The sequence below is a fragment of the Colletotrichum phormii genome (genome assembly GCF_030913505.1).
Source record: "Colletotrichum phormii strain CBS 102054 chromosome Unknown BDP81scaffold_15, whole genome shotgun sequence".
Taxonomy (NCBI): Eukaryota; Fungi; Ascomycota; class Sordariomycetes; order Glomerellales; family Glomerellaceae; genus Colletotrichum; species Colletotrichum phormii.
In genome coordinates, this window is record NW_026851457.1 from 194783 (window position 1) to 216612 (window position 21830).

The 21830-nt window shown below is 52.4% G+C and overlaps 8 protein-coding genes and 1 non-coding gene across 9 annotated transcripts; 1 reads left to right on the plus strand and 8 right to left on the minus strand.

Moving 5' to 3' along the window:
* Positions 1-901: 901 nt before the first annotated feature.
* On the minus strand, positions 902-2147 carry BDP81DRAFT_324910 (uncharacterized protein; the record flags this gene model as incomplete). Its single annotated transcript, XM_060584929.1, has 3 exons — positions 902-1497; positions 1554-1961; positions 2030-2147. 3 exons carry the CDS (start codon positions 2145-2147, stop codon positions 902-904), a joined length of 1122 nt encoding a protein of 373 aa, XP_060442858.1.
* A 2479-nt stretch (positions 2148-4626) lies between these two features.
* BDP81DRAFT_352961 (uncharacterized protein) lies at positions 4627-5921 on the minus strand. The gene is made up of 2 exons (XM_060586234.1): positions 5616-5921; positions 4627-5557 (listed from the first exon to the last, which is right to left on the minus strand). Exons 1-2 carry the CDS (start codon positions 5697-5699, stop codon positions 4958-4960), a joined length of 684 nt encoding a protein of 227 aa, XP_060442859.1. The 5' UTR covers positions 5700-5921; the 3' UTR covers positions 4627-4957.
* An 833-nt stretch (positions 5922-6754) lies between these two features.
* BDP81DRAFT_462728 (uncharacterized protein) lies at positions 6755-6943 on the minus strand (the record flags this gene model as incomplete). Its single annotated transcript, XM_060593936.1, has 1 exon — positions 6755-6943. One exon carries the CDS (start codon positions 6941-6943, stop codon positions 6755-6757), a length of 189 nt encoding a protein of 62 aa, XP_060442860.1.
* A 4369-nt stretch (positions 6944-11312) lies between these two features.
* Positions 11313-14011, plus strand: BDP81DRAFT_56295 (fungal-specific transcription factor domain-containing protein). Its single transcript, XM_060595987.1, has 4 exons — positions 11313-11457; positions 11617-11696; positions 11783-12877; positions 12947-14011. The coding sequence occupies exons 1-4, from the start codon at positions 11401-11403 to the stop codon at positions 13893-13895; spliced, it is 2181 nt and encodes a 726-aa protein (XP_060442861.1). The 5' UTR covers positions 11313-11400; the 3' UTR covers positions 13896-14011.
* Positions 14012-14126: 115 nt separating this feature from the next.
* Positions 14127-15226, minus strand: BDP81DRAFT_396248 (carbon-nitrogen hydrolase; the record flags this gene model as incomplete). Its single annotated transcript, XM_060588160.1, has 2 exons — positions 14127-14518; positions 14608-15226. 2 exons carry the CDS (start codon positions 15224-15226, stop codon positions 14127-14129), a joined length of 1011 nt encoding a protein of 336 aa, XP_060442862.1.
* A 522-nt stretch (positions 15227-15748) lies between these two features.
* Positions 15749-17043, minus strand: BDP81DRAFT_432469 (uncharacterized protein). The gene has a single exon (XM_060590786.1). It carries the CDS (start codon positions 16902-16904, stop codon positions 16074-16076), a length of 831 nt encoding a protein of 276 aa, XP_060442863.1. The 5' UTR covers positions 16905-17043; the 3' UTR covers positions 15749-16073.
* A 27-nt stretch (positions 17044-17070) lies between these two features.
* BDP81DRAFT_473200 (short-chain dehydrogenase) lies at positions 17071-18074 on the minus strand. The gene has a single exon (XM_060594645.1). It carries the CDS (start codon positions 17989-17991, stop codon positions 17251-17253), a length of 741 nt encoding a protein of 246 aa, XP_060442864.1. The 5' UTR covers positions 17992-18074; the 3' UTR covers positions 17071-17250.
* A 926-nt stretch (positions 18075-19000) lies between these two features.
* On the minus strand, positions 19001-19087 carry BDP81DRAFT_t232. Its single transcript has one exon. It is a non-coding gene; the product is annotated as a tRNA-Pro (tRNA).
* A 383-nt stretch (positions 19088-19470) lies between these two features.
* BDP81DRAFT_324504 (FAD binding domain-containing protein) lies at positions 19471-21480 on the minus strand (the record flags this gene model as incomplete). The annotated part of the gene is made up of 5 exons (XM_060584892.1): positions 19471-19775; positions 19853-20004; positions 20058-20407; positions 20461-20559; positions 20632-21480. The coding sequence occupies 5 exons, from the start codon at positions 21478-21480 to the stop codon at positions 19471-19473; spliced, it is 1755 nt and encodes a 584-aa protein (XP_060442865.1).
* Positions 21481-21830: the final 350 nt, after the last annotated feature.

Below are 21830 nucleotides of genomic sequence, written 5' to 3' on the forward strand. Positions count from 1 at the left end.
CTTGTATCAGCACCGGTGGGATTGCCACATGCTTGTAGCATTGAATCGCCGCCTCGCATTCCCAACTGAGCAACTGCATGTTCCCCCAATCGTACGACCATGCGCGAGGCCTTATCCGGCCGGCCCTGCATCGCTTACTATCCGTAGCATCTGTGCGTTTCAGCACGGGACTCTTCGAACATGCCGACGTGGGCGGGTTGATGGGTGGGAGGGAAATAACGGGCTATGGTTTGTTTAACACCGGGCGAAGGGCAAAAAAGACTCTAGGAACTCCACCACCTCGGTTTCAGGAACGCAAAGTCAAGTCTTTTTTGGGACGCACAGCTCGGCGGCAGGCCCCGGTCTACTGCATATTGGTGAAAAGACCCGAGAATGCGGGAGAGGAATTTCAGCCTCTGTGCAAGCGTCTCGGGTTCGTCGTCATTGCCGTATGTGGTTGGAATTCGGCGAATTTGCTGGGCAAAGTCCTCATCCCCATCATACTGGTACTGTTCATTTTTCACTATCATCAGTCATTGCAAAAGAGCACAGCAGACGATTTGACATCAAATCATGGCTATGAAAAATTTTTATAATGTGTACACACAAGTAAAGAGTAAAAAAAGATGTATTGGGTGTAAAAAAAAAAAGACTCGCAACCGCTCTCCAAGATCTCCGCAAAGCAAAGCAAAGTAAAGTTTGCCGCTTTTGCCCTTCTTCCCAAGATTTGAGTTCGCCGCGGTTTTGTGTGTCTCTGTGCGCTCGCTCAACAAAGAGGAATGTACTTGTAAGTGAGACTTTGAATTAGGAGGAAAAACCACAATTTGACGACCACCGCGTGAAAAGGAAGAAACGGCTCAGAGCGCTCGTCTACCATCAGCAAAGGAAGCTGAAACTTCTCATTCTAAGCAGAAGATCCCCTTCATGGCATAACCTCGGGCTGGAAGTCGGCACCGGGCACGACGTAGCGCTTGGCCCACCGAAGGGATCCGTTCTCCTCACGCTTGGCGGCTCTGCCACGCTTGCCAGCCCGGCCCTTGCCGCGTGCACGTCCGTTGCCGCCGGCGTTTCCGGCATTGCCGGCGTTGCCATTGTCTCCAGCGTTTGCGTTGCCGTTACCAGCGTTGGCGTTGCCGGCGTTGGGGTCAGCAGCAGGCGCGGCGGGAGCAGCGGCGGGAGCAGCGGCCGTGTTGCCTCCGGTCTGGCTGGGGCCGGTATTCTCGACGGGGAATTCCTTGACAGTGACGGGGGGAGCGCCCAGAACCTTGTTGGCGGCGTCAGTGGCGGCCAGCTGCTCGGGGGTTCCGTCCTTCTGGTTGGCAGCAGCAGCGGCGGGGAAGTCGACGATATCCTGCTGGACCTGCTGGAGAACGCCCTTCAACTTGGCGCCGGTCTGGATGTTCTGGGGAGTGTTCTGAGTAGGGGTGACATCGGTCTGCTGGACAGCGAAGCAGCCACCGAAGGGACCGGCGACAGCGTTGTTACGGCAGCGGACAGTGCAGACGTTTCCGGTAGAGGCTGTACATTCAAATTAGTATTAATAAACACGTTGTCGAGTCTGCTCAGCTACTAACCTCCATTGCACTTCATGTCAGCAGGCATCTTGACGGTGACGTTGAACTGCTGAGCCTTTGCCTGGGAGAAACCGTTGGCGCCGGGAACGTTGTTGGTGACCTCGAGAGGGATCTGGCCGGTGCCGCCGAGTGAGTTGCTGGTCTGGTCCAAGTCGCATGAGAAGGGGCCGGCGCCATCGGCGTTGACCTGGTGGATGGTGACAGTAACCTCGCCGCCCGCCTTGACCTGCGTAACCTGGTTCGCTGCCAGGGCGTTCTCGGTGCTCTCGCCAATGTCGATGTTGCCAGCAATCTCGGTGCGTCCGCACTCGTTGACGATGTTGGAGTTGATCTCCTTATCACGGATAATCGTAGCATCCTGCTGGCAAGGGTTGATCGTCGTGCAGTTACGGGCGATGTTCGGGTCAACTGATTTCAAGGTTAGTATCAAAGATCGTGATATCCTCCCGCTCGTTCCTCCTCGGCGCAAAACATACCCAGGAACCCGACACTAGCAGGTGAGCCGGCGTCTCCCTGAGCACCGAGAATGGCAGCGTGGCCATGGGCAACGGCCAGGAAGGCCGAGCCGATTAAAATATCCGTGAAAGAAAGCATCTTGTCTCGCAGAGACTAAGTCGGAATGTGCCAGCACGATTAAAGGAACGAAGTGAAGGGAGAAGTGAAAAGAAGAGAAGGAAAAACGGAAAGGCCCGGTGAAAGAGCGTAGGCGCAGAGGAGGATGATATGATGTGAGGGTAGAGAGAGGGCAGAGGGAAACTTAAACACGAGACGACGCCGCGAAAAGGTCGTCTTATACGAAGGCTCGCGGTCGAGGACCGAAACGACGCAAACACTGCCAAACGTCGACCAGCCCATGATGTACGCTGATCTGCTCAGATCATCTGCAACACCTCTTGTCGCAAGGCTATGGTGCTGGGCGGAGTCGCGACCTAACCCTGAACCCGACGTACCTTGGCAGATGGAGGGTAGGGGACTGAAGGGGGTGGTGGTGGTGTGTGGTCGGGGGGGAAGGGACGAGCCATGGAACCTTGGGGGAGGTTAGGACCTCACTTGAGGTTGAGGAGGAGGTGAGTGGCCACAAGTATGGGCAGCTGCCAGCAATAGAATGGGCACCATGGTGCAGTTCGCGTTAGTTCGAGACCTGGTCAAGCGGCCGGTAGCGAGGCGGTTGGAGGAGGCTCACATGGGGCCCTGGGGGCATATGTCGAGTGACGGTGGATCTGGAGGAGGGTTTTGGCTCGGGATCCCTGTCGATTGACGGACATAGTGACGGCGAGTCAACCACTAGTTTTCATAAACGGCGACTAGCCGTGTTTGGCAGGGCCGAGACAGATGGAAAGAAAAAGGTCGGACGATTACGCGCTGGGGGGGCGCTGTTCTGAAGAGGCGAGCGTGTTTCACAGAGCATTAGGAGATTCCCTAGTAAGCAATTCTGACAACGGCTGCGGACTGCAGACTTCCTAGTCGACGGTCGATGGAGGAGGGCGGGAAGCCTGGCGAGAGTTGAAAGGTTGCGGTTTGCTCACTGAACTCTGGACGCTTTGAGCAACGATTTCGCATACGGCCCTGTTTTCTCCCGGGGGTCAGCGCTGTCCCATTCGTCTGTTTCCCAGGATAGTCCCATCTCTTCTCGGCCCAAAGGGGGTCACAGACTCGAGGAGGTGATACAGACGCCAAGCACAAAGGCACCAAAGCGCGCATACGACAGCCAGAAGCGGTGCCGCGGCGAGACGGACGAGGTGAGCCGGCTCTCACGCCCTCTCACTCTCCTCTCGTCACTTTCGGTCTCTGGCGTCTCCCAGTCTCGCTCTTGTTTTCTCTCTTCATCTCCTAACCCCCCTCCCCCTCCCCCTTTCGTCCCATTCCTGAGGCCTTGACATTGACAGGCGCAAGCGTGGGCTCTTTCCGACGCGGATAGGAAGCAGAGAACGTGGGAACTCGTCTGGTGTATTACCCCAATTCTGAGACTCACGCTCGGAGACCCGCCGAAGCAGGTCGCCATTGTAGCCCAAAAGGAGCCACGGACGCGCGACGGGACGGGTAATCCGTCAGATCCAACCCAGATCGTGGCGCACACGCTAGTCTGACAAGTCCGACGGACGAGAAGATGGGGGAACAATTTGTTCAGCTGAGCCTCATTTTGCTTGGTCCTTGGTGATCAGCGCCACTGATAGGTAAGACCAGCGACGTTCGGGAGATCAGCTTCGACTCGACTTGCTTGATATGTAGCCAAGACCACTTGGCTCCAGTAAAGAGCGTGGAGAGAGAGTTGGAGTGCAGTGCATCGAGCAGAGAAGCCCTACCGATAGTGAACTCTGTTCTTGGTGAGCCTGGGGAGCAATCTATCCTCTCCCACCGGCATCCCCGTATGCCACTTAAGGTACAATTTAGCGGACGGATACCTGAAGGCTTGCGAGCGTACCTTGCATGGGAAGTGTGGGAAGGGACATGGAATACGTTTCCCTCGCGTGCCTCGGGGTAGAGGCTCGGAGTGCCGCACCGGCAAAGCAGCTCGCTCTTCTTTCCGCCAGTCCAAGTCCAGAACTTTCTCTCCTCTCTCACTCTCTTTGTGTCTCTCCTTCCGGCTAGCGATTCCGCGTAGATTGCCAGCCGCTGGCACCATTACCCTAAAAATTCTCCGCGACATAAAGGAGACGCGCGAGATCCACAAGATTGCTGCAAGGAGTCATCTCATCCCTGCTGGCGCCTGGGATCTTCAGACCAGGATCTCCCCTTCACGTTTCACCCCTGGCCCACATCTGGAAGCCAAGAGCAGGTGTCATTCGATCACGAGCAGCCTCAAGTGGGTGGGCTGCGTCGAGCGAGAGGGCAGGAGACTGGTCACTGGAGGTGGAGGGGGGGATGGACTCAAAAGAAGGGACGTTTCGAGACGAATCTGAAGCATCGACATCGAGCCATATGAGAGTAAAAGGGGATAGCTCGGCATTTTACTCTGAGCCTGTTCTGTGTCGTCACTCGTCACTCGTCACTCGCCAATAGTGCTTCTGATATCCACAACCTCTGGTCTCGCGACCGGGCCCCCGTCCTCCGGGGGTGTGAAATAAATCATAATGGGATTTCAGATAGGATTAATCTCGTCTCGCGCTGCCCTCCGCAACCGTAAAACTTTAGTGCTCGTCTCTCTCCTCTCAAATAGCCCGTGTTGCCCATATTACTAACCTATTACCTGCAATGTCCGCCGCCCCGCCGCCGCCTCCCGCCAGGAACAACTCCTGTTCGACCCGCCTGCAACCTTATGCGACTGGTCAATAGTTGATAATGTTAAACGGGTGCATCCTCGGCGGGAAGCGATGCATCAACCTCGCAGATTACCTTTTTTTACTTGCATGCAACAGCCCCGATGTGATTGTTGTCGCATCAACCTCATCAGTGTTTGACAGTTTTCACTGCGAGACTCCCTTGTTCTTGTCCTTGGTCTTCCAGGCTTGGTCAGCGTCGGGATGAACCGACGGGCTTGCAATATGCTTCCGGGCCTCCTCTTTTTGCTTATAGTCTGAGTTGAACCTTTTATCTCGTTCGCCCACGTACTTTGCAAAGTCCAATTGGCCGGGCTGGGTGAAGCTTGTCATGAGTTGCGGTTCGCCCAAGGGCAGCTGGTGGCCTTTGTCGACCTGCCAAAGGTGGAATACTTTGCCGTACAGCTGAACGACTTGCTCCATCTCCTTATTCTCTGCTGCCTGCCATGCCAAGTCCGGCAGCTTTCCCTGTGGCATGATGAGCATGCCTGACTTGACTTCGTACACATGGCTGTGCCAGAGCTTGCGCTCCTCCGAATCCAACGTTTCGTAAAGTTTGGGGGTGATCATGTACTCGATGCCTATGATGCGTGCGTTCTTCTCAGGACTATCGTAGAGGATGCATTGGCGGATATCTTCGTTCAAGTGTCCACAGTAATGGTTCGCTTCGACCACGCGGCTTGGGTCAGAAGCGTATGCGTGGAAGGCGTTGAGGTGAGCGCAGATGTTGCTTAATGGTGCAAGGTCCTATTCAGATGTCAAAGACCGTGACATGATGGTAGCTAGTAAGAGGACTAGGACTTACTTGCACTATTGAAGCACCAGCATTGAGTACTTGGTTCTTGGTGCTGATGGGGTCTCCGGCATTTGTGTCCGGCTTGGTCGCCATCCTGTTCGATAAGCGAGATTGCAATGGTGCTGTGAGTAAACACCTGCTCGATTTATACAGGACCCGGGGATTCGCACTTGTGGCTAATGTCAGAAGAGATCTCCTATATTGAAATAGCAGCTGTTGTCGATGTCTTGCGTTTCCCCCTCATGCTGTTTGGGGAGGATTCGCACGCTTTGACAGAACCCGAACATCCCCTCTTGACGTCATCAACGCGGTTTTCGCGCTCTGTTCTGTGGCTACAATTTCATCATCATTGCGGCATCGAACAATGAGACGGAAACACCAACTGCATCTCGGGGAAGGGGGACCTGCAAATGCGGGCAGCTGCACGGGCAGGGGCCAAGAAGAGGCGCGGAACATCGTCTCCTGCCCGTCCACGGCGGCCACGTGCGGGATACGGCGGGCGGTCGCCCCGCTTTCCCGGCGCGGTTTCTCCGGCGCGGGTCTTCCCGCCTTAGCCTTGGCGTGTGCTGCCGGACTCCGATCGGTCGGCGCCGAGGAGGGGCAGAGCCTGTCGGCCGGTGGAGCGGAACAATGCCCTGTGCTCGGATTCGCGTCGGTGATTGACCGTTCCGACTCACATCGCAGTCAATCATCTCCACCAAAATTTTGAAACGGCTGCTGGCCTGACTGGGCTGTGGAATGGTACGAGGGAACCGCGTAAGCACCGATTTGCGCAATCGCCGTTTCGAAAAGCTAGAGATTGTAACGAGATAAGAGTGTTTGTCGCAGCTTGGACTGCAACTTGAATGTATCAAAAAGGGTTTTGGTTCGCATTTCCCTTTCTTTTCGCCATTACATAACATCAAGGATTATGCGAGATAGCAGGTCCCGAAAAACCCTGAGGGCAGCTCATTTATTCAAATCATGTATATTGCCATCTACAATGCAATAGACTACACGTAGTCATCACAGATACTCGCAAGACGATCACCAAGTCAACTCCTAAGTGATCCTATGATACCTCCCCCAAGACATTGATATCCGTACTAGAGCCTAGTGAGCAGGCCACCCTCCTATATGTGACGTCTGTAGGCTTGCCTCGAGCAAGACTAGACGCAGAAGATGCAGCCACAGCTGAAGTCAAAGCTACAGTCGCGCTTGTGTACGTCGGGGTACGCGGCAACGATAGCATCAACATAGTCCTTGCTGAGCTTGATTGAATTTGTCTGACCCTCGGGGTTGGGGGCAGCCAGAGCGAGAGACGCCAGAGTAACAGTGACGGTTGTGATGAACTTCATTTTGACTGAAAGCAAAACTTCTGTGAAGCTAAGTCTGTTAGTAAATCCCAGTGTTTTTTGATACGATTGAAAATATTGAGTGAGATGTTTGGAACGCATGCAATCCCAAAATAACTAGACCTACATTTCTAGAGTGGGATTAAGGGTTGAAACTTGAAAACTAGTGTCTAGAACTTTTCGAAATGGCTGCTGGCTGGAAACGTCCAAGCTGTACCTTTTGAATCGAGGATTCCATTCCTTTTTATACACAATTGCATCGATACTGCTTTTGCTTCGAATCAGCAGTCTGTCGCCCGTGTCAATGACTATCTCGGGTGTTTGAAGTCCCAGCTGTGAGATGCACAGATCTGCCGGCCAATGATTTGCAAATGCGTCTGAATCCTTCAAAAAAACTTGATTCCACGAATAGGGAGACTTACACTATACCGCTAGGATAGGTTTCCTTTGAGTGCTGATCGTGTGACTTTGGTCGCCCATCATACTAGCCCGTCTAGTATTGTCACTTTTAGCTTGACAAGGCCTGAGTTGAGGTGAGTGAACAACAAAGTCTACTTCACCGTGGGACTTCCACTATGTTCTTCGCCTCAATTTGCGAAATTGATAAGTGCTTCCCAAATGATCACTGTAAGGCCATCTCACAGGCTCGTACATCCTCATGCAGTAAGCCTACATGAAGCTCGCTTACCCTATACCAATCTGTGAGCCGCCAAGACTGTCCTAGGAACTTTAAAGAAGGATTGAGAAGAATCATGCCTGTTCATCCGTGGAACAGTTTAAAACCGTAGGATTCAACGTTGCGATTGATGACTTCATGATTAATCCTCGAGCCTTGATGTTAAGATAAGTAGCCGGGTTCAACGAGGTCGACTTGTTTAACTTGACAAGCAAGTGACGGGAATTCTGGGTCTCCGCATCGACATTGGAAGGATCAGACTAGACATGATCCTATAACGCGGGGTTGTCAAAGGGAAGCTAATTGAGCAGGCTGATTCTTGTTTCAAAGCCTTAGCATTTCTCAGAGTTACTTAGGTAGGGCACGAAAGAAGGAGAGGTTATGTGACTCAGTGAGAGACGTTCCGACTTGCCTTGAAGATTGTCGGGGTTTCACAAGTACATGTATCTATTTAGTTCTGTCCGGTCTCTTAATGGCAGTCATGGTTTTCGATGTGTCCACACAATGGGAGACTCGTACGTAGAGCACGTTAGCAGTCTTGGCAGTCTACATTGGCCATGGACCTCGCTCTCCACGCCTAGACACCGACACGATCCGAGTACAGTTCTTTTCCATATCCTCTTTTTTCTCAGATGATTTACAACACTAACGTACCTGCATAGCGAGCGACGCATCATAGCGAGCGACGCACGTCCTCCCAATTCTACCCTCTTCATCTTTAGGTCACCTTTTCTCCACGTACGAACATGCAATCCTCCTCAATTGAAAGTCGAATTACCCTTGCCCTCCAAGCTATTGAAAAAGACCCGAAAATGTCTATACGAAGAGCTGCCTCTATCTATGAGGTCCCTGAATCAACCCTCCGCCACCGACGCGCTGGACGCGTCGCACGAGGTGAAACACGACCAAATTCGATGAAGATGACTATAACAGAAGAGGAGGTGATTCTTGAACGAGTTATTGACCTAATCGATCGAGGGTTCCCTCCGCGACAAGAAGACGTACGAGAAATGGCCGACCAACTCCTAAACGCACGCGATGGGACGCGTACTGGACCGCGATGGGCAGAGAACTTCGTACGACGCGTCCCTGAATTGAAAATGCGGTTTCAACGTCGAATCGACTATCAGAGGGCCTTAGCTGAGGATCCTACGATTATACAAGGCTGGTTTGCACTTGTGCGAAACACAATTGCAAAGTATGGGATACAGGATAACGATATCTATAATTTTGACGAGACTGGTTTCCTGATGGGAATGCTATCGCACGCAAAGGTTGTTACGACTTCTGACCGTAAGGGAAGGCCTCGTACGAAACAGCCTGGCAATCGAGAATGGGTTTCTGTCATTCAGGGTGTATGTGCGGATGGCTGGGCGCTGCCTCCGTACGTCATCGTAAAGGGCAAATATCACCTCCTCTCGTGGTATATTAATGGCCAATTTCCAGCCACATGGCGTATCCATCCAAGCGAAAATGGATGGACGACAAATGATATTGGCCTAGATTGGCTAAAGCACTTTAATCAGTGTACAAGGACTCGTACGAAGGGCTCTTATCGCCTCTTGATCCTTGATGGCCATAATAGTCATAAATCGACTGACTTTGACGAATACTGCAAGGAACAAAACATTATTGCTCTTTGTATGCCTCCCCATTCATCACACGAGCTTCAGCCTCTTGATGTTGGGTGCTTTAGCCCGTTAGAGTACTCGTACGGCAAGGAAATCGAGAAGATGATGCGGATACAGATTTCCCATATTACAAAGGATGACTTCTTTCCTGCCTTTAAAGCAGCATTCTTTACTTCCATGGGCGAAAATAACGTACGAGCTGGTTTTAGGCAGGCAGGCCTTGTACCTTTTAACCCTGAAGTGGTTATTTCTCGCTTGGATTTCAAGCCAAAGACGCCAACACCATCAAACTCACGGCCAAGCAGCCAAGGCTCCTGGGACCCAAGGACACCAATTACAGCACTAGAGGGCGTACGAAGTGCTACCTCCCTTAAAAGGAAGATCCAAGCACATCAAGGTAGCTCACCAACACCAATGTACGAAGTAATTGACTTCCAGGCCAGAGGTATTAGCAAGTTAGCCCATAGGCTTGCTATTATTGAGGCTGAGAACCGTAAGCTTCGTACGGGGATAGAGGTACTAAGTAAGCGCCGGAGGGCAAAAAAGACCCGGCTACGTCTTGGAGGGTCACTTAATAGTGCTGAAGCAGAGGCACTACAAGTAGAGAAGGGTGGTGTTAATGCTGGAGGAGAGAATAACCCTCAGAAGGAGGGTCGTACGGAAGGTGCTGAACCACGCGCGCGACGATGTGGTAATTGCGGGAAGCCTGGACATAACGCACGAACCTGTGAAGTGGTTTGGGATAGTAATGAGGAAGAGGGTGATATATAGTTTTAATTGATTTCGTACGTTGTGGCTAAGTTAACTTATACATAAGGTAGAAAGGTTTGAGAGAGTGCGTCGCTCGCTATGATGCGTCGCTCGCTATGCAGGTACGTTATAGAGTATAGATTTGTGGACGTACCAAAGTCGCCATGAAACTCAAGCAAGCAGCACTGCTGCACCGCCGGAAACCCCCGAAGGAGACCGTCCAGAGTTCAAAAGTAACGTGCCTTCTAGGTGAGGTTTGAAGTGTGTAACCCTGAACTCATCAGCATTTGTTGTCTCCTCAAACCTTCAACTATGTACTTTACCTATATATAGGTAGAATAAAATGTTGAATAAACGTAGTAGCCCGGAGTAAGTAGAGGCCATAGCCCTAGGTCTGAGACGAGACGCTCCATGTCTTCTTTTCAAAAGAGACTCATCAAGTTCGTGATGTCTATTTGCGGTTAGACCACCATGTCTTACTTATGAGGAGCAGATTATCTGCCGCCGACACTGAACGATCTCAAACTTAGCCCCTCTCACCACAGCATCTGCCGGCCCATTAATCATATGCTTCGTCGCTATCCCATTGAAGGGGCTTTCACCGATTGCAGACTTTCCACAAATTACATTGGCCAAGAACCTGACGAGTATCCTCCTCTTGCTGCCTCTGCGCTTAAATGCTAGCCACTTATGCCCGCTTTGTCAGGCGCTGTCGCCAGCTCTTTGATACATGACTCGCTCACGCTGACTCTTCGTATCGACTATTTCTGTGCTGTGGCCCGCGCCCTCGAGCTCTTTATCTGAGAGATCCTCCGAGATAAGAACCCTTTCTTCACAGAACAGAAAGAAACCACTTTACGCATCGAAAGTTCAGCTGGGAAGTCTATAGCGTGGGCATCGGAAAATATTCCGACCATCCGCAGCCACTCAGCATATCAGGGTTGTCAGCCCCCTCATGCCCTGGGAAATGTCTCGCAAACCCCTCATCTCCGCTCCGGTGCCATTTATGACATGCTCAATTCACCGTCCGCCCTGGGCTTATCCTGCGGAGGTCTCCACCCCGCAGATAATCCACCGAACAACACCGCGTACGTGAGGCGTCAGTCGCTCGCCAGCAGAGTCATTTCCAACGACTCAAGCCCTGCTTCCAGGTCTTCCAGAAGGTCTCGCACCCACCCTTTCCGGATTCGTCCGCCTGCAGAGGGTGTGGTCGATCTACACAGATGAAAGGAAACAAACCGTTGGCAGCCGGATGAAGTGAGTCGCCCAACCTCGCGGGCCCCTTTGCAGACGCGGAAAGAAGAGGGCGAGCTTACTCGCTCGGCGCTGCGCGTGACCGAGAAGAGAACCCAACTTGAGATCCGACAAACATTCCCCCGAGCAGGTCCCTTCCCAACACGGCCATGTCCCAGAAACCAACAAGCTTCGCTTGTGACCGGTGCAGGGCGGGGAAGCGTAAAGTAGGTCGCCCGGTGCGAAGAAGAACTCTCCCGAAGTTTTGCTCCATTCTAGACTCCATTCTAAACCCCACGGGGAAGGACCAACTTCCCCGAGCTCCCTTGCTAGTCTCTTAGTCCTTTCGTGAACTGCCGTGACTAACGAGTTTCTCCCATCGGCAGTGCGATGCTGCCCGTCCTGCATGCTCCTTGTGCAGCAGGCAGAACAGGGAATGTGTTTACACTGAGCAACGCCCCAGAAAGTGTGTAGCCTGGTTACTTGTGGTTCACCTCGACTAGAAGTAATGCTAAGTAACAATCGGATAATGTCGCTAACGTAATCATCCAGACGGAAATACTGGGATGAGGACTACGTCAGAGCCCTCGAAGCCCAAGTACAGTCGCTGCTCTTGGCTCTAGAGAAGCAAAGCGTCGAGAAGGAGTCGTCGTCGCCGTTGTCTCTAAGTGACCGTGCATCTCACTCTGCAGAGCCTGATGCCAGTCTCAGAGAAAGTCTCGATGGAGGTGATGCCACTGAAGGTCTCGCAGTCAGCGGCAACGACGAGGACACCAAGGACGTTGTCTCCATAGAAGACCATGGAGGTAGTGCAAGCAAGGACTCGGGGACACAAGAGAGGTCTCAGATGGCAATGGAAGAGCTCTGTGTAATGTTATGGAGAACAAACGTCGGGGACGGGGTAACTATCATCGACGACCCTGCCATTGCGTCTCACTACTCAATCGACCCCATACAGCCGGCTGTACCGATGGCCCATCAAGTCATCCCTCCAGAACAAGTGCTCGTTTACTGCCGACAGAAGGGCCTAATTCACGAGATGGCGGATCTCTTCTTTGATAACATCAACCAAGAACACCAGTTCACGCCCTACACGACCACCGACTTTCTCCACAGCTACCCTTACCAATCTCCAGATGAAGCCTTCTTACACAGTGCCATCATAGCAACGGGTACAACCTTTACACGCAGGCCCGATGCCACCCTCATAGGAGATGCATTCGCGCAGTTTGCAGAAAGCCTCATCTTCACCTGCTGCAGGCAGAATCCTACACTCAAGGTCATCCAGGGGCTGTCCATGATGTCCTGGCGCTCATTGGCCATGGGGAGAGATCACTTTGGCTGGATGTTCATCTCCATGGCCGCCGGCATGTGCGTACATCTGAGACTGCACGTCCTGGTGCTAGACGAGTGCGAGGCCAGGCAGCTGGAGGCTACGGAGCAGGAGATTCACACTTTTTGGATGTTTTACATCATTGACCGGACAGCCATCTCGATTCTCGGCCGTGACTGTGCATTGCCGTGGCGGAGAGTCAACGTGCCGGACTTTGAGATGACCTTTGAGAACTCGAAGGCGGACCTTGGTCAAGTATCTTTTGCATGGCAGTGTAAGTTGTGGTATCTACATGACCAGTACATGGATCAGGTGTAAGTACTGCTTCCCAAACTCCCACACATTTCTCAAAAGTAGACTTCCGTGATTAACATCGATCTCAGCTTCTCAACAAACTTCGAATCTCTACCCATGCCACAACAAGTACGCATTCTCGTAGCAAGCCAGGACGCACTCAGCGCCTTCTTTCGATCACGCGACGACAGGCTCCATCTATCGGGTGACTCGACCCCGAAACCAGTCATTCAATTCCACCTAGCCTACCAAATGACAATCCTCATCACTATGCCGCCTTTCCTCCGCATCTTCGCCGCAATCTCACAAACCTCAGAAACAACCGAGCCCGGGAACACCACTAACAGCAAAAGACAAAACTCGGAATTCATGCTCCTGGTTCTCCGCTCCCTCACCGCAGCAGCAACCGCAACATCCCGCCTCATCCGCACCTACCGCCGCGCCCACGGCTTCGACACCTCCCCGAACCCAGTCATTATTCACCACCTCCTCAGCGCCGCAATCGTGCACCTGATGAACGCGACCAGTTGGACGCCGGCGCTGCGGCATCAGAGCACGTACTGGCTCCGGCAGTGCCTCGAGCTTCTGCGCGAGCTGCAGGTCTCGTGGCCTGTTCGCGCCGTCAAGAGCATCAAGATCATCCGCGTGCTCGCGCAGCGGTGGGGCGTCATGAGGGCCTTGCCCATCGAGTTCAGCTACCAGATCGAGCAGACAACGACGCCTGATGCAGAGAGGGACTCGGGCGCGAATATTACGCAGCCTAGGAGTAGGAATATGGGTGAGGCGGACCTGGGTGGCGTGAACCAGGTCCAGTTTGAGTATGAGTGGGATGGGTGCGGCGCTACTGCGGCTGACGCGCCATCCGTGGACTTTAGTACCTTGGACATGAGTTCTTTTGCGTCTTTGGGAACTCTCGATGTTTCTGGATTGAGCGGTCAGCGGACGAATGCCATGGGCAGTGTTGACTTTCTCCAAGCCTCCCAGGGGCTCACGGATTGCGAGGATTTCAACTGGCTTTCGAGCAATAACGGGTTATGAGCGGGTTAAGAGATGGAAAATTGCCTCGGGTACGTGTAGCGCAAGACTCATGTTAACAATATATCGACACTATGGGACGAGACTTTTTCGTCGTTCTAGAAGAATTTGTGGCGATCGAGGCGTTGGGCTGCGATTGAATGGTCGGAAGGTCACGGGCGGAACGGTCGAAGTGTCGAGATGAAAAGTTTGATTTGCTAGAAGGACAAAAAAACGCAATTATGAAATAGGTATCTAGAGAACAAGCACAGGTTCCTCATCCTCCTTCGCCTCCTTCGTAACACTACCATCCGCCCTGACTAGGATCTTAATCTCCTTATCCACATTAAGCCTCAGAAGATCCGGTCTGCTGTAGTGACCGGTACAATCCGCAAACATCTTTGTCCTGTGGATGGCGTCAAAATCCAACTCGCCATAGATAATGGTCTCCGTGGTCTCGTCAACGGGCTCCGATAGCCTCCGGCCGTCCGGGCCGAAGATGGCAGAGTTTCCGCCGCCGGGGGTGGACATGATGGCGCCGCCCGCGCTGCTGTGCGCCGCGATGCCCTTTTCGGAGATGAGCGCCGTGCTGTGGAGAACAAAGGCATTTGACTCGATAGCGTATGTGCGGGAGAGGTTTTGGCATCCTAATCATGCTGGTTAGTTCAAGTTCCTTGTGTCTCCGGAACACCGGAATTTTGAATTCCGCCCCCGAACGGTGATTTTGGTGACATACCTTCCGCGCTCATGGACCACATGTCCGGGCCACCCCCGGAATGAGGCGTAACGCTGGGCCATGCCGACACATGGATCTCCTCCTTTTGCGCAATCGTGTTATACTTCAAAAGGGGTTGGATGTGCTCCCAGCACGCCAGAGAACCGACTCGCGCAAAGGGCAGCTCTGCCACGCTCTTCAAGCAGTGGCCCGACGCGTCGCCAAAGACGGTCCGCTCCATGTGCGTGGGCTTCATCTTGCGGCGGTGCACCTTGATCTCGCCGTCCCCGCCGATGAGGGCCTGCGCAATAAAGAGCGAGTGGTTGTCGTTCTCTGAAAAGCTGAGCGAGACGGCAATGTTGTTTTCCTTTGCGCAGGCCTGGATGGTGGCCATCTCGGGCGAGTCGAGCTGCAGCGAGTTCTTGATGTACTTCACGTTGAGATCGAAGTCGATGAGGCGGGTCCAGATCCACACGGGGTAACCGGGGATCCAGCACTCGGGGAAGGCAATGAGCTGGGCGCCATTGGAGGTGGCCTCGGTGATGAGCTGGCATGTCTTTGCGACGGCAGCTGGGAGGTCGATCCAGGCGGGTTCGGCCTGGGTGACGGCCACCTTGACGACTTTGCTTGTGTTGGTCATTGTTGCTGTTGCTGTTGCTGTTGCTGCGGGGGTGGAGTTGGTGATACGTAAGGCAAGGTTTGAGAGCAAAGACATGTGAAGAGGAGATGCAACTGCAGGTGAAAAGTAAAAAGGTTGACAGGCTCGTCTGGATTCGGACGACCTCTCGAAGGCTTCCTTTTACATATCTCTTGGATGGCGGTGCTGGCTGACCGGATGTGGGCGCGGCATGCAATAGCTGCAATATTACAGGGTGGTTCGTTTCCTGATGAAGATAGCGCCGAGATATGTCTACTAACAAGTTCGTCTTTTTCCATGCAATGCAGACCCAATGATAAGGAAAATGCGGGGTTAGAGTTTTGCTAATATCCATAGTCTTCCTGATAGCAAGGAGATCGTTTCACAATGCGACGGTCATAGGGGGGTATGATAGATCATGAATTCCGCTAAGCCTCCGTTGGCACCGCGGCAGTCAGCCGGGAGCGGAATGCAGACCTCCGCAGTGATACTCCGTCAGCAATATCCAGAGGCACACGACTCGAGCAAGGATGTCAATAGTGCATTATTATAGTGCTAATAATCTTGGATATCAGAGCTATCGGCACATTTGTTACGAAATGCTACTACGAAGGTGTAAAAGGAGCAAGTCAGAATCGGCAGACGTATCAGGGGCCGGAATCCTTTTATGGATTGCGAGGGGAATCCATATCCCGACGAACCCCCTCCCACCGGCGTAACCAAGATATGCCAGGTTCCAACCAGCCTGGCATTCAGCTCATCTCCACCCTAACGCGTTCGCTTCATTCCCCTATCAGTCCGGGATTTGACTAACCGGCCCAGTCGAACCAGGTCAACCAACATCACCAACTCAATAAGCGCCGCCTTCCCAGGGCCGATCATGTCGAGTCCCTTGAGACCCTTCGGAATGCAACTCAAGCCAATCACAATACCCAACCCATTTCTTTTCCGTTATCTCGCGTAGATCAAATCCATCTTGGCCGGCGTCGACGGAATATCCGTTGACACTCAAATAGCTTCCGAACTTCTTGCCCTCCACCCACCCATCCTTCTTCGGTCTCCACACCTTTGTCATGTTCTTCTCGCCCGCCGCCGCCGCCGCCGCCGTCGACCCGTCTTTGCCGCGGGTCTCCCCCTCCTCCACCCCGGAGTCGGTCCCGGCACCGATTCCCAGGGCCGGTAGATCCACGTCTGCCACCTCGCCCTTGCCCATAAACGTAAAGCATCGCATTCCGCAGCTCTTGCAAAAGAGAAAGTGTAGGTCTTTCTCATAGACTGTGTAGTCGCCTAGGTCGTTGTACGGGTCTAGGGGCTTCAGGAGGAGAAAATCCTCCGGGGCCGAGGCGAGGCGCATGTGAAATATTCCGGCTTTGTGGCAGGTGGTGCAGTTGCATCTGTAAAAGTCTTGATGCGTTCGTGCGTCGGCCCTAGGGACCCGCGCGGGAGGTTGGGCGTGTGGAAACGAGAGGAAGACGATGTACTGCGTCGCACCGCAATGACATGAGCCTCTGTAGGGTCGTCTTACAGGCTGCTCATCCATGGCGAAGACTATTGATCCGTCGACTTGAAAGTGTTGACTGGTCCTGGTCCAGCTACAGAAGATGCAATCGGGTGAGAGTGCTTCTTGTTCAAATGCAAGAGGAGCGGGGAAACTCGTGCACACGCGCCCTTGGAGCAACATGGAAACATTTGCCCAATTGGCGCGCTCTCACTGATCCCTTGCACAAAACCGGACATATTCGGACCTTTGCGCGGGTGTCACGCCAGCACAACAATTGCTTCGTTGACTGACATCAGGATAGTTCTGAGAATAAACAAACAATCTATCGCACTAAGAACGCACGTTTCCTGGTCACAACAAGTCCCCGAAAACTTGTCTTTGTCCTTACATATATTGATTTCAAAGTTCCCGTGATAAGGCCGCTTGCTTCACCTAGAATAAATACAGGTCATGGACTGGATTAGCAGACCAACACATCAATAGCACATCAGCTTCGTGTCCTATGCTCAACCAATCCATCAACTATCTACCACGGAATCGGCCCATGTCGATTCGAGAACGTCGCAGATGCTCCGTCAGGTCCCAATGTCGCTAAGTACACCGCCTGAACCGATCCCAATGACGCTTCATCAGGCCCCTCGTACGAGTTCATATTGGTCGCGCAGTAGCCAGGACAACAAATGTTAAACTTCCACATCTTATCGTCCCTGTACCTAGACGCAAACGTCATCGCAGCGTGGTTGAGCGCGGCCTTGCTCGAACCATACTCGATAAAGTCCCTCACAGGTCCCAGACTAGGGTCTGTTCGAATCGCAAGACTCCCCAGCCCAGAACTGACGAAAACAACGCGCCTGACCTTGGAAGACTCGCCAAGAAGAGGAATAAAGGCGTCTGTAACGGCGACGGAGCCGAAGACGTTGGTGTTGTAGACCGTCCCGAGCTTTTGTCGGATCGAGTCTTCGGGCTTGCCCAAGAGGATTCCAGCATTGTTGATGAGGACGTCGAGATGGCCAAATTTTGTGCGGATGATATCGACGGCTGACTTGATGCTGTCGTCAGAAGTTATATCGAGTACCAAAGGTTCAACGTTCAAGCCGGCTTCCTGGAGCTCCGAAGCTGCCTTTTTAATGGCTTCTTTCCGTCGCCCTGTCATGAAGATATGGTAGTCCGGGTGTTCTGAGGCTAATCGCTTGGCAATCTCATAGCCGATGCCCTGGTTGGCTCCAGTCACTAGAGCTACTGTCGGGTCTGCAGACTCTCTGGACATCTTGAATTCTGCTTCTATTTCTCGATCCTAATTTTCAATTTCTAGATGTTGAAGAAGGATGCTGGTCGTGAGTTTAATTGTGGTGTTTTTCCTATGATAGTGATGTGTTGATGAGAGAGCTGTCCACATGCAAGTTGGCCATTTAAATTGAAACTATAAACAGTTCCATACATTGACATGGAGCGCAAACGCGTTTGTGTTTGCGTCTCGTGACTTTGTCTCTCGAAATGACAATTGGTCAAATCACGTCATCTCAAAGCACTCCTGCGCAACCGACATTTTTCCTTTGGGAAGTCCATGAACGACAACTGAGACTGAGACTGGAGTCAGACCAGCCTGCTAGCAAAGCTTCTAAGAAAGTTGATCTACGAAAAGTCTATTGACCCTTGCCCCGTGCCGAAACAATCCTTCACCCAATGCAGATGCCGATCATGCTACTTCGTCGAAGATTCTATGCATGCCTTCCCCTGCATGAACTTTCGTCCCAACTTGACCACCTTGACATGGCCCGTATCCGGAGTCCGGAATCGCTGGGAGCTGAGAATGTTTGTCGGCGATCTGAAACTGAGTCCACAGATATTCGCGCTTCACGCTGGAAGCCGACGGTCTTGGAACTGGGAATCCTTACAGAGCTGTTCCCAAGAAAGCCTCAAATCACCAGAGAGAGACAAGGCCAAACAGGGGCTGAGGTCTGCTCAGATAATTTAAAATATGGGTACGCGTCCAAAGTCTGGCTCATCAGCTAGCAATTGAGCTTACGAGTTCGAAAACGTCAATACAACATACAGATTACCTATACGATGATGAATAACTCACTGGCAGATACTACAGCTCTATGATCGAAAGTAACAAAGGTAAGTAGTGCCCTATGCAGACTCGAAGCGACTACGTAAGCAATGAATAAAACATTATGAAAGCTGGAAAGAACTTGCTCGTCGACCTTCAGGAAAACACCTAATCTAATGCCATGCACTGCAAAGTAAAACAAGACTCAGAGGCAAAAGAGGATGGCCCTAACCAGGATTCGAACCTGGGACCTCTCCCAGGCGCGTCGTGAACACCCTAAGGGAGAATCATACCGCTAGACCATCAGGGCTAATTATTAAGCGATGTGCTTCGATGAGAGTTGGGCTACTCTCGACGTCTCATGGAGGCTCGGAGTTCAGAGCTAATTTTGCGAAAGAAAAAAACCCTCCCCCTTGCTCAAGATAGTGCCCGCCGCCAGTTTTGTCCCAAGATCCATGTCAAAAGCCCCAAACACTCTTCAAAGTCTATAATAGCTTGTCTGGCAGGGTAATACTCACTGGCCAGCCGAAAATATTGCAAATATGGTGTATGCTTGAACATTTGATCTTCGTAAGTGAGTCATTCTCAATCCATTGTATAAGGAACTGCTAGGTACTTCAAAAGAGTTTCTCAATTACTAAGCTGTACGTCCGTGGTGTGACTATGGTCCCGGAATTCACGTCCCGACATGATCTACTTGATATAGTCCTTGCTCAACACATACTTCGACTTGTCATAGCTCTTAGGCCAAACTCCGCTCTTCCCGGGAGCCAGAATACCATTGGGGTCTAACGCGTCTTTGATGGTTTGGTTCAACTTGCCAAGCGCATGATTGTTGAAGTCGTATGTATCCGCGATCTGATCCATCAGAGCGATGTGAGTACGGAACTCGCCCCAGCCGTTGTCAGCACAATCCTGGATCATGGTGCGGACGAGCCACTGCGCACGGCGACGCATGTCGGGATCCTCCTTGTTGTAGACGATGCATACAATATTGTCTGTGCAACCTCGCGTGAGTAAATCTTCTCAATGCCTCATGGTGACCGAGCGACAAGCTGGGTGATGAACAACTTACGCATTTCGCGCATGCCAATGCTGAGAATACCAAAGTAGTCCAGCTTCGCCTCTGCAAAGCGCTTCTTGGCCATCGTGTACTGCATCATGGCAGACTTGCCATCAACCTTGGAGATTGGCGAGAATGACAAGAATGTGCAGTGAGGGATCCATCTGAGTACACTGGTCAATGCTGCGACGTAGGCACGGGGCGTTTGGACACTTACTGGTTGAGCCACCTGAGCTCATCCCATGTCGGCAAGCCTCGCATAGTGTCAGCCCGGCAATGCAGGGTGCTATGATCCTCTTTACGATCCTCGAGCAGGAACCATCGACTTCCGGGAACCTTGGTCATCTCACGCTTAGTGATTTCAAGGTGGGCTTTGCGGATCGGCTCGGGCCCGTAGGCTGCACCAATGTAGACCCATCGGCCAAGGTCGACCTTCTTAGCCGCAGCATCCAGTTGTTCTTCCGTTAGGGGGGTATTGGGATCATCAGTGTACGCTGTGCGGGGGTGGTAATGCGATGCATCGAGGGAGATGTGACGAAGACTAGCGGCATTTTGGAGAACCATATTCTACAGAGTTTGGTGAGCTGCGCTACGTGGAGAGTCTCAGGGGAGCAACTTACAACACGGAGCGGACGAATGATATCGACGACAGCCTCAAGATCTTCATCCTTCTCGTATGTAACCATGAAGGGAGTAATTCCCGGCGGTGCAGGCATGAGCTGTCCATCAGTCAGTTTCGCCTCATCTTAGGGCCAACGTAGGTAGTCCTCCTCTTCTGGCTTCCAACTTACCCACATGCCCATCTTCGTGATGATAGCGTTGTTACTCTGGGAAAAGATTCCATCGTTGATTGGCCCAAATCCGTAAGGGAAAAGTTGCCAACACTCGTTCTGATGCTGATCTTGAGGTGGCACCCCTTGAGCCGCCTGCTTGCGACCCTCGGGACTCTGCATGGCACCCATGCCCGTGCGAACAACCTCTCCACTGGCCAGCACGACTTCCATACCACAGTGCATCATCCAGTGATCACCGTATGGAGTGAAGCCAACACCATGGTCCAGGGCGTTTCCGATCATGGAGCCATAGCCAAGCTCCGGTGAGTCCAGCCACACCTTGTCCCGCAGGCCGTTGTCGTCGAGGTACTTCTGCATCTGTAGATAGGTGACGCCAGGCTCAACGAGACAGTAGCAGTCCGTGGCATTGACCTCGATGATGCGGTTCATGTGCTTTCCTAGGTTCATCACCAAACTTCCGGTTACTCTCGGAGCGGCGCCGCCGTAGCCGATGTTGTGACCTTTGCTGTAAGTCCAAACAGGAACGAGATATTCGTTACAGAGCTTGATGACTGCTTGAATATCTGTCACATTCCGTGGGTGAATGAGCGCGCTGCCGACAAACTCCTCACGCTCGTAGAGGGAGTGCATGTCGTGCGTCTGGCAGTCGACGGTTTGATAGTCGCCATCATCCAGAGGAGTATCTTTGGTAATGATCTGAAGGTTATCTTTTCCGACTGCCTTCTGAAGGCTCGCTGCGAACTCTTGGAACTTCTCCGTGGAAACTCCAGGAGGTAGAAACCGAGGAGCTGGTGCCGCACCGTTCGATGCGTGGTCTCCGTTCGCTGACTTGACGCCTGGTGCCATGATTCTGTCGATAGTCTAGTAGTCTTAATGCAATGATGAAGAGTTGATGATGAAATATGTAGTGAAGTCTGGAATGAAACCGGGATCCTCAAATAATCAATGCTGTTGCTGTCCGTAATCACAAGCCTGGATTCGCAAATCATTGCCTTGAAGAGGGGGCAGAGCTCATTTATTGATGAGAGCTTCCAGTCTATGACGTCCGTGAGCTTCAACCTAGCTCTAGAGCTCAGGATGAGCTGTTGCCAACATCCATATCATGACAGACCTTCGGAAGTTCGGCCTCCACAGATGACCGCGGATCCAGTCCGCGCGGGGCTGTAAGCGCGGAGTAGCACTTGGACTACTCGATA